General features: G+C 47.0%; 2 protein-coding genes across 2 annotated transcripts in view; one reads left to right on the top strand and one right to left on the bottom strand.

Moving 5' to 3' along the window:
• ITSN2 (intersectin 2) overlaps positions 1 to 8,298 on the top strand; it is a 139,413-nt gene extending 131,115 nt beyond the window's left edge. The window contains 7 exon segments of the mRNA XM_007455500.1: positions 1,275 to 1,442; positions 1,848 to 2,063; positions 2,649 to 2,770; positions 3,496 to 3,578; positions 6,174 to 6,257; positions 6,709 to 6,882; positions 7,395 to 8,298. Of these exon segments, the coding sequence (XP_007455562.1) occupies positions 1,275 to 1,442; positions 1,848 to 2,063; positions 2,649 to 2,770; positions 3,496 to 3,578; positions 6,174 to 6,257; positions 6,709 to 6,882; positions 7,395 to 7,552 (1,005 nt within the window). The 3' untranslated portion in view covers positions 7,553 to 8,298.
• FAM228A (family with sequence similarity 228 member A) overlaps positions 7,763 to 18,033 on the bottom strand; it is a 14,303-nt gene continuing 4,032 nt past the window's right edge. The window contains 8 exon segments of the mRNA XM_007455517.1: positions 7,763 to 8,023; positions 10,263 to 10,418; positions 10,767 to 10,937; positions 12,025 to 12,154; positions 12,156 to 12,200; positions 15,113 to 15,269; positions 15,387 to 15,488; positions 16,804 to 16,870. Coding sequence (XP_007455579.1) covers positions 7,763 to 8,023; positions 10,263 to 10,418; positions 10,767 to 10,937; positions 12,025 to 12,154; positions 12,156 to 12,200; positions 15,113 to 15,269; positions 15,387 to 15,488; positions 16,804 to 16,870 — 1,089 coding nt within the window.

Here is an 18,033-nt window from a genome sequence, read left to right as displayed (position 1 = left end):
CTGCTGAGACCTGAATTCATCTACCAACTGGATATGTAACCTAAACGTCCCAGCAGTCTCTAACTCAGTGTCCTAGACAGCTCATCATCGTCCCCTGGCTGTATCCTACCTCAGCTGGCTGACTACACAGTCCCTCTAAAATTCCATTCATCTTTTTGACACAAACAATGTTGGCCTCTCGAGCTGATACACCTTCTAAGGAGAAGGCAGACTTTCAAAGGATTATTCCACAGGTAATCACTGAGGTAATTTTAATCATCTTACAAAGAAAAACAGTAGATATAATATGACTGCTGCTTTTATTGATTATGCCTTGATCTCTGGTCTGTAAGCCATGTTAACTCAATATAGACCTTATGTTACAGAGCTAATGTCACAGTTCTGATACCAAATGGACCCATTCATATACATTAATCCACAGTCCCTTACCTGAAATATTTGGGGCGAGATGTGTTTCAGAATTCAGAATGTAATTCAAATGCTGTATATTACATGACACCCCAACAAAGCCTGGGCAGCACCGATAAGCAACACATTAATAGTCCCACAGAGAAATTCATGAATAATCACTATAAGTAGACATAAAAATTTCATCTCTCAGTTTAGGTCAAGTTTTGCCACTGAGTAATGAAAAAAGCTTTAAGCTTTCAGAGCTTTTTCGCATTTTGGAACTGTAAAGGAAGCACAGGAGTCGTGTACTGATGGGCCCGCTAATTTCCAGAGGGACCACACAAATTTGCATTCTCTATCCCTTTACCTTTGGAACATTAGTATGAAGTCACTTCCCAGTGAAATGAATGCATTTTCCTACATACTGACAACATGATTTTATTGTGTTTTTTCCGTGGCAGGGGATTCATTGCTTTCAGCAGATTTCTCAGAAGGATCAATGACCCCAAAAATATAATGAAATGTTGCTATTCAGCAAGTTAACATACTTATCAAAGGTGCAGCCAGTTTATACTGGAGGGTTCACCCTAAAGGCACATGGCTTAAGTTACTGGGGGAAGTAGGGAGGCACCCTTACACATACAGCCTATCCCCAGACCCAGCTAGAGAGCCACCAGAGACCCACAGGGCACTTGGTCCATGTAGCGCTTGGCCCACCGTCTTGTCACTGAGTCACCTGTCTCCCCGAGAACTCGAGGGCCCTGAGCCTCTCAAGGGTAAACGACTGTCTCTCCCACTATTGTATTTCCAGCGCCCAGCACCCGGCTGGCAGGGCAGGTGGAAGACGTAAGACATCCCACATGACGCAGCCCCCTCTCTTCCAGATTCTGGAGAACACCCCAGAAAATCACGTAGACCATTCCTCTCTGAAGCTGGCCCTCGAGCGGGCAGAGGAGCTCTGCTCGCAAGTTAATGAAGGAGTTCGGGAGAAGGAAAATTCAGACCGACTGGAGTGGATCCAGACTCACGTGCAGTGTGAAGGTCTCACGGAGGTGAGGCCTGTGGGGCTGAGCTGGGTGCCACCAGGCAGGCTCTGGGTGGGGAACCAGGTTCGTGCCTTCCCCTAGTGTAGACAGACAGTCTGTGCCTCAGCTCAGCCCATGCAGCCTCACCATCCTGCCCATTCATGGGTTGTCATCTTCCTTTCTCATAAAGAGAGATGTTTTGAGTTCTTTGAATTCAGCCAGTAGAATCAGTATTCTGTGGCTTTGTAAGTAATTATTTTCACTGTGCCAGTTTGAACTTTGAAGAGAAATAAATAAGGATCTTCTGTGTAAAAGTGAATGATTACAGCCACATTCCCACCTAGAAGGTCTACCGCACCTCCCTCAGTTCCAGGGCACTGGCCTCGCCAGGGGTGCTGGGAGTCACAAAGTGACAGTTTCTTTCTCTTTAAGCAACTTGTTTTCAACTCCCTCACCAACTGCCTGGGACCCCGCAAGCTCCTGCACAGCGGAAAGCTGTACAAGACCAAGAGCAACAAGGAGCTGCACGGGTTCCTCTTCAATGACTTCCTGCTTCTCACCTACATGGTCAAGCAGTTTGCTGTTTCCTCAGGCTCCGAGAAACTTTTCAGCTCTAAGTCCAACGCTCAATTCAAAATGTATAAAATGGTAAGTGTCACGTTCCTGGCAGTAGCATCAAGAGCACAACGAGGTGTTTCCTTTACTTTAAGGACCTCCTTCCCAGCCTGAGCCTTTCCTGTCCTCGTGGGACTCTCTCCACCTGCCTCCAGACGGCTCACGCTTCCTTTGTCACTTCCCAGGGAAGAAGCCTAGTGTGGCTGGGCCTTCACTGCCCTCTGACAGCCACCAGCTGGATTCCAGCTATGGATTCCAGCTTCCTTCCCAGCAAACACGATGTGTGATCCCACCTCCGTCCACATTCAGCATCGGGTCTCTCCATAAAACCAAGGCTGACGGGAAGGGTCAAGTGTCAGTGCCTGGAAGAGAAACCCTGTCATGTGAGCTGTCACAGACACTCGGAGCTCCTGTCCCCACTTCAGTAACATCTGATCTACCCTAGATATTTACTTTCATGAAACAGAGGCAGTTTCTTTTCTCCTAAGTAAAGGACTCTGGAAGCTAGACCCCTCTACTTCTCAACAAGGCTCTTCAGAACAGACAGTTCTCTGGACGTAGGAGGGTGGAGTGTGTTGACCCATTTCACAGCCTGTGTTTTGGCCCTAATTCTTTCAGCCCATTTTCCTGAATGAAGCCTTGGTGAAACTGCCCACAGACCCTTCCAGCGATGAGCCTGTCTTCCACATTTCTCACATTGACCGGGTCTACACCCTCCGAACAGACAACATTAATGAGAGGTCAGTCCTGACCACGTGTGACCTGCTTTGAGGCCTAGGAGAAAGCCTGACCTCTCCCTCCGCCATAAACCCACCTCCAGCCCATGCTCACGCCCTACTAATTCGCCCTCCACCACAGTCCCACTGGCAGGCCTTGGTTTAGATGTGCCAGGTTACCGCAAATGCCTCTAATACACTTCCCTGCTTCCAGCCTCTCAGGATCTTCTGAAGTGGGAGAGCCAACACCTCACTTCCTACTGCAATCCCTCAGGGACAGTCTGTGCTCCTTTGGCTGCTCTCTGAGGCCGTCCCGTGCCTCTGGGTCTCAGTCCCATCCCTGCACTCCAGCCGGATTGTCTGCCCTCCCCCACTGCCCTCTGCATGGGTGCCTTCCTCCCTCCCTGCCTGGCCAGCTACGTGTCCTCTGTCCTCTGGGTGTAGCTCCTCCTCTGCTGTGTGCACAGCTCTCTGTGCAATAGAACCTGTCATTTGTCGTGCTGAGCTGCCATTGCATCTTCCATCTCTGTGCGCCCAGCACCTGACAAGTGCTTGGTGCCGTCAAGAACTTTCTAGAAATTCTCAGCTTGATCCTCAAATAGCAAACAAGTCCTTCAGTTGAATTACTGTGAAGTCTATGATTGGGAACTTCTCAAAGCCAAGGTTGGCGCGCACGGAGCTCTGGGGCTCCTGGTGGACCTGAGACGTGTGCGAAGTCTGCCTGATGGTGCGCTCTGCTTCTCCCCCAGGACGGCCTGGGTCCAAAAGATCAAGGCGGCATCTGAGCAGTACATCGACACCGAAAAGAAGAAACGGGAGAAGGCTTATCAAGGTGGGGGGGGGGGGGGTGCCTGGGAGGGTTGGAACCAGCCACCAGGGGGCCCTGGGCACTGGGCGGGGTCCCAGCTTCAGGGCACAGGCTGCTGCTCCTGCAGTGAGGGGATAAACAGGGACAGCCTGAAAGACCAGACTTGCCGCGAGCGAGCTCGGCAGAGCCCTCTTGGCCTCCCACAGCCGTTTCAAACCTCCTGGGGGCCTGCCTCCCTGAGCCCCCCACCCATTGCCCCCTACATACACAGGGGTCATCCAGTGCGAGCCGTGGGACCTCCCTTCGCTCTGTGGCAAGGTCTCTGTCCCTCCTCCCCACACACACTCTTCACTCCTGTTTCCAGGAAGAGGGGTCTGTCCTTTGCATAACCAGCCCCGCCTCTATTTGGTCCATTTTGCTCCATCAAACTTCACTTCTACGGCCCGTTTCCCCTCAGCTCATCCACACTCTGCTCCTCCCCGATCCAGCCTCTACTCCACCCCTCCTCCAGGTCCACCAGCCTCCCTCTCCCAGCACTGGGTCCGGGACCCCACACTCAGCCTTTCACTCCGCTTGCTGTCCCATCACTCTGTGCGAATGGCTTGCTCACACGACATCAGTGACCACCCCCAACTTGGCTCGCTTTCCCCAACAGCAGGAAATTGAGGCCCCTCCCTCCCCCGGACCCCATGACACCCCTGAGGGTCCTTCTACCATCAGATCTTCTTTCATCATCTCCTTCCTAGCTCTGCTCCCTCCCACCCTACCCCGGGAGTTCTGAGCCTCTCTCCCTCATGTAACCCCAGCTTCAGTGGTCACGGCTGGCCTGCTGTCCCTGCTCTCCAGAAACACCTGCACCACTCCTCCTGTTGGATTAATTAACCTCCTTCCAGAAGTAGCTCCTCCCGAGAATCTCAGTGGACGGTAGTATTGTCCTTGGGCGCACACTGGAAATGTGCTCTCTGACCACCCCCATCCCCCCGCATCTCTAGACAGTTACTGAGTCCTGCATGTTCTCTCCATGGTTCTCTTCCCCATTTGCATAGTCCTGTCCTCTCCTGGTGGCACAGCCCTATTAAGACCCTCCAGTCTCCCACCAGGCTACGGCACGAGGCCCCTCCCTGACCAGTCCTCCCACTTAGGTTCCTGGCTGCTGGAGTTGCAGCTCTTTATGTTTTTTAATTCAGGTTTCCCTTATTTTGTTATATACTCCTGAAAGGTATACGTAAATTGGCTTTTGCTAATTGAATCTTATTCTAATGGTACTTTAGAGGCATGCTATTGAAAAATCAATGATTGAATCTTTTCAGAAAGCATATAATGATCTAATTGGTCGAAGATAAATCGAAGTTTTTCTTTACACCATTATCTGTACGTGTTGTTATGCACTTTCCACGTGTTCCATTCTTTAGACCTTTATTACTTAACTCTGTGCCAGGCCCTGTGCTAGGCTTAACTGGGCCTACAAAATGAATATGGCCCAGCCCTGCCTTCAAGGGGAACTGAATGCCAGTGCCTGCTGGGCGGGTGGGCACATAGGAGGGGTGGGCCACTTCTCACAGAGAAGGTTCTACTTGCCCTGAGCTTTGAAAAGTCAGTAGCTCACCAAGCAGCTTTTCTGTTAGTTTTTAAACCCCTAAAGGCAAACCCTGCTTAACTAACTTTATATTTACCAAGATAATCTGAGTTCACCAACTCATTTCTCTCTATATTAAAATTGTTTCTGAGTACCTCCTTAAATAAGGTCTTAAGTAAAAGTTTATAAGCTAAAGTGTTTACATGTAATTGGAATTATGGTGAGTGGTTAAGAAAGTAGACTTTGAGGACTCCCCTGGTGGTCCAGTCCACTTGCACTGCAGGGGGCACGGGTTCAATCCCTGGTTGGGGAACTAAGCTCCCACATGCGACGCAGCACAGCCAAAAAAGAAAAAAATTTAAAATAAATTCTAAGAAAAGAAAGTGGACTTTGGTATCTGATGTGTTTTTGACCTTGCCGTTTAGAAGCTCTGTGACATAAGCATGTTATAGTCATTTCTAAGACTCAGTTTTCTCATATATGACAATGGCAGTTATAAAGGGCTACCTTGTAAATGTGCAGTTTAAGTATTATAACTTATGTAAAAGTCGATCACATGCCTAACACAAAGTATCCAATAAATGTTAGCTGCTTTTAGGTGCTGAATGAATATAATGTATGGTGATGTTATTACTACTTGCTAGGCAGTTGAGGGGTTAATACAAGGATGAATAAACAATCTGTGCTCTGCCATGGCCCCTCCTGACAGAGGGGATGGACTGACACAGAAGTTCAGACCCAGTAGGCTGTGGGATGCACAAAGGAGGGAAGGGATCCGGGAGGTGAGATTGGACCCGCATGTTGAAGGATGTGTAGAATGCTGATGGGCAGAGATGGTGGCGAGGTACCCTAGCAGGCGACACAGCCTGGGCAAAGTCACAGAGCAGCCAGATGCTGCCAGGCCCAGTTCAGTGGCACATGAGGCTGGGGAGTGCTGGGGTTGGTCAGAAAGACAAGACTGAGTATCTACAGCTTAGCGTCATCACTGTGCTGTCTGCATTCTCAGAGAAGAAATTAACATCACTCGTCTTCCTCTTTTGTAGCTCGCTCTCAAAAGTCTTCAGGCATCGGGCGTCTGATGGTGCATGTCATTGAAGCTACAGAACTAAAAGCCTGTAAACCAAATGGTAAATGCTTCTTTCATTCAACTGGTGTGGTAACTACCCTGCTCTTTGCTGATGACTCTTCTGAACACTGAATAACAGGACACTTTTTAAAAGTCAGTATTTCCAGTGCCACTAAAATGGTTATTGGACCAAAATTATTATCACTCTAGTTTCCCAATAAACACCGATGCCTCCTTCCTCAGTGCTTCATGAGTGGAGAAAGCAGGAAGCAAGCTGCACTGACACATGCTCATGGGGAGCAGCCCTGGCATTCGAGCCCACACAGTCAGTCCCTCCCCAGGTTTTATGATGCTGTCAGCACTGGGAACAGAGACCACAAGGCAGATGCAGACCCTCAGGCAGTGACCCCTGCGGCCATGGTCTATAGAGAAACATCTGTGTAGATCCTGCTTCTGCTCAAAGGTGGCCCTACTGTCACATGCCACATGTATGCTGGTTTGTTTTTGTTCAGGAAAGAGCAATCCATACTGTGAAATCAGCATGGGCTCCCAGAGCTACACCACCAGAACCCTTCAGGACACGCTAAATCCCAAGTGGAATTTTAACTGCCAGTTCTTTATTAAGGATCTTTATCAGGATGTGCTGTGTCTTACCATGTTCGACAGAGACCAGTTTTCACCAGATGGTAAAGTATAACTCCGGGGGGTGGGGGCGGGGATATGAAGTTTCCCCCATACTCTAGGATCTGGGGTCTGGAAGCAGGGTGCTCAGCCTTGTTTTCACCCCAAGACACCTAAGGGCAGTGACACAGGCCATGGTCCTCAGCAGCTTTCAGTGGCTGCAGGTGGGGTACCTTCTCAGGGGAAAGGGGGGTGGCCTCAGGTGTGTCTCAGGTTTTTGACCCCAGTCACCCCTGCTTACCTAATGGAAACGCTGTGCTCCTGGCACCTACTGAATGGGTGAGCCATTCCCTGACCAAAGAGGCTTGGATTCCCAGCAGTTTGAGTTTCCCTCTCACACAAATCCCTTGTTCTGCATGCATCCATCCATTCACAGTATCCAACAGCCATTAACCAAAAGAAGTTACTTGTTTTGAATTTGAAAGTTTTATGAATCCTGTTTCAGACACTCCTTCTGTGATAGTTTTTTAACAGTTTTTTAAAGAAGACTTTTGACTCTCACTTGTCTATTCACCAGATTTCCTGGGTCGCACTGAAGTTCCAGTGGCAAAAATTCGAACAGAACAGGAAAGCAAAGGCCCTACGACCCGCCGATTGCTGCTGCATGAGGTCCCCACCGGGGAGGTCTGGGTCCGCTTTGACCTGCAGCTTTTTGAGCAAAAAACTCTCCTGTAGGGGCCTTAGGGATCTGCCCACTAGGCTGGGGCTGGAGAAGACAGCTGGTGCTGCCCCTGAGCTGGCAGAGCATCGCACCGCTTCATCCATCACAAGGCCACACATGCTGGGGCCTCTATTTTATTGCACACTAAATCGCTAGCAATCTATGCAAACATGACCTTCCCTATAAATAAACCAAACCCCATAGCACAGTGCCTTGTATTAGTGTTAACATGTTCGGCTGTGTTTAGATGCCAGGATTTCCATTTTCAGGGCTATAAAAAGTATTACGTGGAAATGAGGCATCAGACCACCAGACGTTACCACTTGGTTGAATGTGTCCACTGTGGGTGGTTTGGGTGACGCTGTAACCATTTCACACCACGTGACCTCCGCTGGGTCACAGCCATTCAGGAGGTGAAGGACTGGGAAGAAATGCAGCCTCAGCGTGGGAACAGCCTGATTACGGAAATAGTGTCCACTTGTGCACTGAATAAAAACAGAAACTTGATCATTTTATTCCTGATTAGATTTTATCATTCTCTGCTGAGACAATATAGTTTGAAATCTAAGGGGGAAAGCTTGATTTACTTTAAATACTGTGAACTCTAATGATGCGGAAAATATTTTTCAACGTTAATTTTCTGAAGTATAAATTATTTATGTAAATTCCTTGTTTTTGCATATGTCATAGGACATGCATCTTTAAGCTTTATCATTGCCAATATGTACAGAAAGAGAATAAAAATATAAGTTTATGAATGTAACTTCAAAGCCTGACTGATTTACTATGTGAAAGGCTTTTAAAAGGTAATTTCAGGGGCTGCTTGTAATGAATCCAAATCTCCTTTCTGCAACGGTGAGAAAAACCAAGGACAGAATGTGGCAGGGGAGTAGTCAGTCAGGACACCCCCAGAGCCTCGTCTTGACTGCCATTGACTTGCTCTGTGACTCTCGTCACTTTACCTACTGTTCCTGGGGCTTGGTTTCTTTGATGGCTAGAATGGATGATCTCTGGGGGAGCTAGAGCATTCCCTTTTGAGTGCCTCTGTTTGCCTAGCTGAGTAGACCCTCAGGGGCAACTTAGCCATGAAGAAAATGCACAAGTATTAAAGGTCATCAGCAGGTCCCTCAGCCCCTCCAGCTCCAGAAGCACCTGTCTCCCCCCACCCCGCGTCCCCATGCTGTCAGAGACACATCCACACCTGTCAGAGCTGTTTACTCAGCCTCTGGATTTTGAAATGTGAACTCTGTCTTGAACACTGATAAAAATGAGGTCTTTCTTACACACTAAATCCCTGGGTTAATGAGTACAACTGGGAAAAGATCTGCCTTTTGGAAGGAATCACACAGGCTGCAGAAGCCCTGATTTCTCAGGGAGCAGGTGTTCTCTAGCAGCTATAAGGAAGGATTCAAATGTCCCCCCACGATAGCCCCTGTTTCTGCCTAAACATAATCACTGGACAAAGAAAAACTGGAAAACAATTCAGAATATTCAAGGGAAAAAAATCCATCATTCCAGGTACTGATCCTGGGCACTGATGGGCTAAAACACAGACCTAAAAGAAATCCGCCCCAGGGTCAAAGGAAGAGACACTCAATATCTGAACCCAGACAATTAAGAATGTTGCTCAATTTAGGGAAAGTCTGGCTGCTCAGGCTCAGCCGCACTGAGCAAAGCAAACTGCTGATCTTCTACAGGGTTCTGAGACTCGAGCTGGGTTGGTTATGGAGGCAGGTGTGGGCTGATGTTCACAAGTCTGCCTCTGACCAGCTGACTTTCAAAGCATACAGCTGCCACTGATGGGTCAGGCAGGCTTAAAAGCAGTCCTGGGGTTACCTGTGACCATAGCTATAGGATAATCCTTTCCTGGGACTGTAGGACTTCCTCACTGGGATGAACTGTGGCTAGTGCCATGTCTCCATGTCTAGATACGTTAGCGTTCTTATGGGACTTAGGACAGAGGAGCCTGCAAGAGGTGAGTCAGACAACTATGAAGTTACAGAGGATAGTTAATGGCAGTACTTCCAGCAACTCCAGTCACCCCCTTTGATGGAGGAACATGGCACTGCTCCTTGAGAAATCACATTCCTGACATAAACAGGAGCCTGATTTTCTGAAGGGTGAGGAAGGGACTACCTTACACTACCTAGCCCTCCAGGGGAAAGACTGAGTGGCTGGAGGAGAGCCCAGCAAGCCCCTCCTGTGCTCTTCACGATCAGGGTGCCCAGGCGGGCAAGCGGGACAGCTCCACGCTCTGAAAGGGGACCCAGATTCTGAGCAGTCTAACATCACAAAGTCCGAGTGGCTTCGAGGAGATCGAGTGCCCTGGTGAATGACCATGTGCTTTGGCACCAGAGGGACTGGACGTGGGATAGAGAACACCGCCACTTTCAAACCGTGCAGCTGACCTGGAGCGAGTTAGCAAACCTCTGAGCTTTGTGTAATGGGAGGTGATAATACTACCTTGCTGGGAAATTTTTTAAATGAATACACAGTACCTCATGCAGTTCCTGATTCACAAGGAGAGCTCAATAAACAGTAACTTATTATTTGGATATTCCTCAATTTAGGGCTGGTCAGGCTGAGCTGCACTGAGCAAAGCAAACTGATCTTCTATTTTCTATTTCTTTCTTCTGTTTTTCCATTTCTGGAGAGAAAAAATGTTGGCAGCGTTTTAACTGTTGTAGAGACACTGCAAAGTAAAGGTCAGCAAAGCTTTGTTACAAACGGCCCCTTATGGGGCACAGTTCCGGGGGCGGCCAGGTGCTGCCCCGGGACCTCTGCCGTCATCACTCTTCTTTCCACGGGCTGTGACCTCCGCCTCTGCTGGCCTTCCCCAGCCGCCCAGGATCTGGGTCTGTGCCGTCTGGTTCCTAAAACCTATTGACAAAAGAGCTGAGTGTAGGGTGGGGAAGAGGGGCTCACGGGACAGGGAGGAACTTCCTGGCTGATTCCAACTGACACTCATCTTCCAGGAAGCTTCCCAGCCAGCCCTCCCCTCACCTTACCCTCACTCTATCTGGGGTCTGCACCTCTCAGACAGCTTCCCGTGTCTCTGGACTCCACACAGCACTAACTTTCTGTGGTGTGGCAGAGATGACCAGCTGTCCATGAGATGCCAGCTCTCCCTGCCATTGTGCTCTGAGCAGCAGGGACTACTCTTCCCAGCACCCCCTGCCCCCTGCAGTTAGGGGCTGCCTTGTGACTTGGTCCTGGGGGCCCACCTACACCCCCAGGCCAGATGTCCTCCATGACCTCTTCCCTTTTCAGGTTGACAGGAATGAGTTCCTGGGGCAAGCTTGGCAGCCAGGTGCTGGATATGAGAAACGTTCCTACAGCCAGGCGCCCGAAAGACTGCATGAAAGAGGGATGCCCTGCCAACCTGCTGACCCATCGGCTCTGGTACAGGAGCAAAAAATAAACTTCCAGTGTACGTAACCCACGCTCCACTTTTTGATCTCTTGGGAGCAAGTTAGGCTGCCCTACCGTAAGGGCCTGGCTGACCACAGTCACGTTCAAACCTGACTGAGGGCCTGGCTCCCCGAGCTCTCAGAATTACACTCAGAGGTAACTTACCACATAAGAGGCATCTGTTTCTCTCTGGACAGACAGGAGAACAATGGGATTGGGTAGGAGTTGGGTCACAAAATACCTATCTAACAAGGTTTTCAAGCTAGAGAAAAGGACAGCCCCTCGCGCTTTGTGTATGGTGGAGGGAAGGAGCCAGGCTGGTGAGTGAAAGGAGAGATGCAAAAATCTACAGTTCGCTCAGAATAGCAGGAACCCACTACCTACCAAGTGCCCGAAGCCCTCCCTAGAAGCGTCCTAACCCTCAGGCTTCAGGGTACAGGCTGTGGGAGAGAGAATGGAAGGGGAAATAGACCGTGAGCTGTCAGCTGTGCCAACCGGGGTGTGAGCTCTGGGTAGGAAATCTGTGCACGGAAATTTCCTGCACGTAAAGGCCTTTCATATATATATAAACTATCGTTTTGCCCTAATTTTTTTTTTAGTATAAATTTCATTTCAAAAGATTCCCACCTGTTGTGACCGAACTATGGAGAACAAAATTTTTGGTCTGGTTTGGATGTAATAAGCAGTAAATGGTAGGAAAATAGCAGGAGAGCAAAAAACTCAGAAAAAAAGAGCTGAGGATATCTTAGAGGGAAGATCCCCTCTGGCCAGGTTTTCCCTCACCTTATGAAGGGCACAATCTGTCCCCCAGAAGTGTGGTCCGGGGTCCCACAATCTCCTGAGTGTCTTCACCCAAGGCTCTCCTGCTAAAGGGTTCCTGTCCATGCAGCAGTACTGAGCCCAGAAGAGACCCCACCACTTCTGCATGAAATAAATCCTCCTTCTGCCTCCTCTTTCTCACTCCCTTCTTTGGCTACTACTGCCTGTTCTGCCCTCGGAGTCTGTCTGAGAGGAAGGGATTTGTCAATGGATTCTGGACTCTGTTTGCTATCTGTCAGATGTTACACAACTCTACCATCCGAGCCCTGTTCCCCTGAGATCTCTGCTCACCACTCTTCTTTTCATGCTTTTTACTCTCCTGGCCAAGCTTCGAGGAATAAAACTGCTTTTCAAAAACAGTCTGACTTAGGTCACTAGTCATTTTCTTTATCAGGCGGATATTTCTCTTCTGCACAGACAAGCTTTTCAGGACTGCAAAGAAAAGTAGAAAAAATTTATCTTAACTCAGTATAAACAGAATTGTACCATTCAATAACTGTCTGAAAATTAAGTTAATGAACTCAATACTCACTTTATGAAAAAGAGAGACTGAGAAAACATCACTTTGTGGCCCTCAATCAGTCTGCCCCACCCACACCTCTGCTGATGCCACTCTTAGGCAGTAAGTCATGTGACCTTCTCAGGCTGTGGCTGAGGCACCTGACCCAGAACCTCAGTCCCTAGAGTTGTAATTGGGACAGAGGGGCTCCAGGCAGCTTTAGAGGGCTCAGACCAGAAAGGCAGGACCAGGGCATCCATTTTCCAGGACATGCACAAGAAAGCAGAGAAACAGAAAGGAAGCAGGTTCACAAAGAGAAGCTATGATGAATGCCACATAGTCCCAAAGAGGAAAGGACCAGCCTCGTGGTCCCTCAAGTGGCCTGGCTATCTTCCTGACTGCTATGGTCTAAATGTTTGTGTCCCCCCAACATTCAGATGTTGAAACACAACCCCCAATGTGATGTTATTAGGAGGTGAGGCATTTGGGAGGTGATTGGGTCATAAGGGCAGAGACCTCATAAATGGGATTAGTGACCTTATAAAACAGGCCTAAGAGAGTTCCCTCACCCCTTCCACAGTGTCAACCAGAAAGCAGGTCCTTACCAGACACTGAATCTGCCGGCACCTTAGATCTTGGACTTCCCTGCCTCCACAACTGAGAGAAATATATTTCTGTCATTTATAAGCCATCCAGTCTCATATCCTGTTATAGCAGCCTGAACAGACGGAGACACTGACTGTGGCTTCCATGACAGACTGATGCTTTCTAACATACCCAGGCCCCCCTTTTCTTTTTAACTTGACAAGGACTTTGCTTTTTGTAATTAAACTGTCTCTAACAGAGCCACCTTGCTCTTAAGTCATTTTCTTACTTTACTGAACAGCCACCTGAGGCACCTCCAGGAGTGTCCTCTCAGAATGTTTCCCAGGGCTGTCTCCACTCCTGCCCTGGGAAACCCAGGCCTACCTAGAGAAATCACCTCCTCCTTCATTCCTCCATTCCTTCCTTCCTTCCTTCCTTCATTCATCCCACAAGCATTTACTCATCATACAATGTTCCAGCTAAGTGCTGGGAGCACCAAGATAAGTTAGCAGCCCCTGCCCTCAAGGGGCTTGCTGCAGAGGCAAGAGGTAAATGGGGGAGTAGAGGTACATCACAGTGTGATAATCCTCTCAAGTGCTGACTTGACCCAGATATTTCTGTGCTTTAGTATATTTCTTTTCTTTAGGGAGTGGGGATTTTTTTAGAAGAAGCCAGAAATGGTGGCAGGGCTCAGAGGGCACCTTATGTACTATGTTGAGTCTGGACATTATTGGAAGAGTTATGGGAAGCTACTGAAGGGTTTTCTGTTGGGGAGGGTTGATCACTTCAAAAAGATGGAGAGGTAGAGAGTCCATCAGAAGAGACAGACCCAAGGGCAGAATACCAGTTAAGGAGCTATGACCGTCTATAAAGGCTGAGGAGCCAGAGAAGGGAGATGAGGAAATAAAGCAATATAAAGTCTTTGTCTTGCTAGGGGATGGGGAGTTATATAATTATTGACATTTAAATAAAAATATTTGTTAAAACTGATAAAGAAACCATGAAACCAGAAATAGAACATAAAACTTCCAAATTACAAGAAAACAAAGTAATGGTGTTCATTCCAGCAAAACTCAGGATGGAGGATAAAAAGGAAACACCAAGAAAACACAACAGGACTTTTTCTTTCTCTTTCTCTCTTTCTTTCTTTCTTTCTCTTTCTTTTTTGTAGAATTTATAAGTCTGCACAGACTGACACTCCTGCTGCAAAAACTAGAGAAAAATAAAAAGAATTCACCTCCTCCCAGCCGCACAAAATTCATATTTTGAAGTCTTTGGACAGCAGTGTAAACAATTCCAGAGAGGAAAGAGCCCTTCCAGAATGAGCTGCCAATCTCTGGCTACTTTGTCCCCTGGGGGCTTTGGCCAACATCAGGTAGCAGGGACTGACTCCTCCATACCCCTGGCATACCTCTGGTGGATCCTTCCTCCCACGCCTGGTGCTGTCCTGGAAAGTGAGTAGTCAACCTTGTTCTGAACACCACCCCACCCTGCGGAGGGGGAAGTCAAACCAGGGCACTTGAAATAGGTTCCCCCAGGCCCTGAGTATAGACAGCCTTCCCCAAAACCCATCTGAAAAAGAACCAAATAAAATGCTAGAACTATAAAAATAAAACAATTGAAAATAAGAACTCAGTGGGTGGGTTTAACAACAGATTATTAGACACGACTGAAGAGATAATTAGTAAAAATACCTAGTATCAAATATGGGGCAACAAAGAGGATGGGAAACACACAAGAAAGGGTAAGAGACAGGGAGTACAATGAGAAAATCTAAAATATGTTTAACTGGAGTACCAGAAAGAAAGTAGAGAGAGAATATGGCAGAGGTAACAATCAAAGAGAAAATGAATGAGAACTTCCCAGAACTGACTGAATATATCACTTTACAGATACAAAAAGACCCATGAATCCTGAGTAGGATAAATAAAAAGAAATCCGCATCTAGAAACATCACGGAAAACTACTAAAATCAAAGACAACAAGAAAATCTTAAAGGCATCCAGACAAAAAGATAATTATCTTCAAAGGAACAACAATAGGATGGGCAATTGAAAGAGCAAAAGACAGGGGGATATAATATGTGTTGAAAGAAAATAACTCCCAACCTAACATTATTAATCCTGTGAGAAGAGCCTTTAAGAATGAAAGTAAAATACTGAAACAGCTACATACTGTAGCTGTAACTACATGTAACTATATGTAACTATATGACATTCTGTAAAAGGCAAAACGACAGACACAGCAAAAAGACCTTTACCTGCATTTGCTATGAGTTTTGCTTCCCACAGGCCTTGCAGAAGCTTTGGGCTGCTCTTTTGGAATCACTCTGTGGAGACTGAAAGTCAGCTGGGGCAATGTGGCATACTGCCTGGCCGCCTCTAGTTCTTTAAATTCTTTTAAGGTACATCGTTTTCCTACAGGAAGATAAAAATCTAAATCAACACTCTTAAAGTCAACTCCAGTCACTCTTGGGGTAGGAAATCACTTGACAATTGAAGTCTCTAAAGACAAAGCCCCATGATCACAAGTACCCGTCTTATACTGAAAAATAGCCCTCCTCTCTTCATCCAACTCTTGCTGTCTTCTAAATAGAGGATCACAGAACAGTGGGACCGTAACCTGCGAGAAAATGACTCTTTGAGGACCCAAGTACAGTTTGTATTAAGCATTTTAAATCTGTCTGAAGCATTAGAATGTGGCCTTACTCTATATCAACACAGCTGAGAATAAGGACCCAGGAGTAATGTCATACAGAGCAAGGGATGCGTAAATGCCACCTGCCTCACACTAGGCTATTTCACTGAGCCTTAAGTGGCTGAATGGAGCAAGGGCCACCCAAAGAGAAGACACATACTCCTGTTCAGAGTTCTACAGTATCACTGCGTCAGTCAACAAATATCTGCTAATGCCACTGCATGCTGCATCTCAGCAAGGTCCTGTCCTTGGGGATCTCTCAGTCTAGAACAGACAAGTCATAGACAACGACCACCTTGTCATGAGAGGCGTCAGCTCGGGTGCTTTGGGAGCACAAGGCGGAGTCCTAAGCTGGCTTGGGAGGAAGAGCGCCCCCTTGGGGGCTGACCACTGGTCTCTAAGGGCCCGTGAGAACCGCGGGACAGGAGAACATCAGTGTGCTGAGGGTCAGGGACCAGCTACAGAGGTCGTGGAGGAAGGTGATTTTCTCCTCCCCCATCCTAAGTATAGGCTTTAGACAGAGGGACTATTTCCCCTTGTTTACTTCCCCACACACTTGACCTTGACCCAATGCTATTTGCAAGGAAAACATCCACTGAATGAGGAGACAGCATAATGACAGCCCAACACAATACAGTGAGTCCCCCAGAGCCAAAAGAACCTTCCTATCTTCACAACCATGATCTGCCTTGGTTTTCGGGAGAAGCAAAATAAACCACTCTTCTCTTCAGAGCCACACACATTTTTTTAATGAATAGTATTATCAGATGGTCACTTTTGCTACACAGGAGTAAAAAACCTGAAACCTACATCTCAAAATTTGAACGCCTATATTGTCGGTTTAAAACGTGAAGACTCATTACAAGTTCAACTACTGGCTCCCTGGGTGGCCTTTCTTGCATCCCTCCTTTCACCTCCCCTAGAAAGGAGCTCTCCCTGCGCTGGTTCTGTGACACTCATCACAGTCACTGTCCACCGATCTTCCCCTACCTCCTGGGCTTCCAGTTTGCTGAATGTGAGTGGGTGGATGAATGAATGAATGGACGAATTATCACACACATGCAAGTGCCTTTTTCACAATGTCAATTCCCAAGTAGTCGAAATTACTTTGGGCTCCTAATCTAAAACTCAGAGGAAATGCTTTTGTGAATTTTTTTAAAATGAATGCAGAATAACTATGACACTTCTAAAATGACCAGGTTTTCCCCAACACCAGAGCTTCTAAGAATAAATAGGTAAACATAAGAAACTTACTTATCTTTCCATAATTTAAGTCCTTTTTTGTCATATAAAAAGGATTGCATACTTCAGGATCATAAGTCTCCAAATATAATTTCCTTTAAAAAAAAAGTACACTTAAGAGCAAAGCATTACATGTAAACGTGTTTTTGCAAGATTCAAAAAAGCCAAATACTTTATTCCATTTCTTATATAAAATCATAGATTCAAAGGGTTGGAAGAAACCTCAGAAGTAATTGAGATTGCAGTGAGAGTCCACCACCTTCTGGGAGAAGTAATCATCCAGCTTTAGTCTCAAGTCGTCCACTAGCCTTGTTTGAGAACCTTCTGCTCCATTAGGCAGGCACTCTCTTGGTCATTCTAACCACCAGATAGCTTGTCCTTAAGACAGAGCTGAAGTCTGCCTTGTCACTGCCAGTTCTCCCCATGAAGCAACACAAAACACAACTACTCTTCATCCACATGTCAGCCTTTTACAATATGTACTTAAAGGTTTCATTTCCCCTTGTATCATCTCTGCCTTGGACTAAATATGCTGTATTTTTTTCCACTTTTCCTCCTGTGAAGTGTTGTTCAGCTCCACCCTCTTCTAAAGGTTCTGTAACTGGTGACTATCCCCAGGTGGACAGGTTGGGCCTGATGCTTCCCACTCGAAGCACCGCCTCTCAATACAGCCTAAGAGCTCAGATGGTTTCTTGGAAGCCAGCTCACATGGCTGACTCACATTGAATTTACTGTCATTTTAAAACACTTGGACTTCAACACATGACTTTTCTAAGGCACGGCTTCCCCATCCTACACTTGTGTGATCACATTTCTGGGCATACTTGTAAGACGTTGCACTTTGGTTTCAAAGTGACCTGGATTCAACCTAGAGCTCTGTCTCTTAGGGCATTTAGGAAGAAGCAGTTAACATACACATCCAGAAATTTTGCTCAGTAAATATACCTAAATGCTCTAACATTCCAGTCAAACTACTCTAGATCTCTGCTAAATACCTGGAAATTTAGGTGGGCCTTAATGTCAAAAGAGGGTCCTGATCTCAAAGTTAAAATAGAAAAATCTTCCATAGAAGCCAAAATTTTGTTCTTGTTTTGTAAAACCAAACTGAGTAACAGAGGGTATAAACTGGTGATCCCTTCACCTAATGGTTGGCTAACTCAACAACCATGGAAACCGCTTCTCCTTTGCCCACAACCTATTGAGATTGGAAAGGCACACACTCTTTCCTGGCTCTTTTAGCTA

Source organism: Lipotes vexillifer, unplaced genomic scaffold (assembly GCF_000442215.2).
Source record: "Lipotes vexillifer unplaced genomic scaffold, Lipotes_vexillifer_v1.1 scaffold131, whole genome shotgun sequence".
Taxonomy (NCBI): domain Eukaryota; kingdom Metazoa; phylum Chordata; class Mammalia; order Artiodactyla; family Lipotidae; genus Lipotes; species Lipotes vexillifer.
This window is presented reverse-complemented; position numbering and strand designations above follow the sequence as displayed.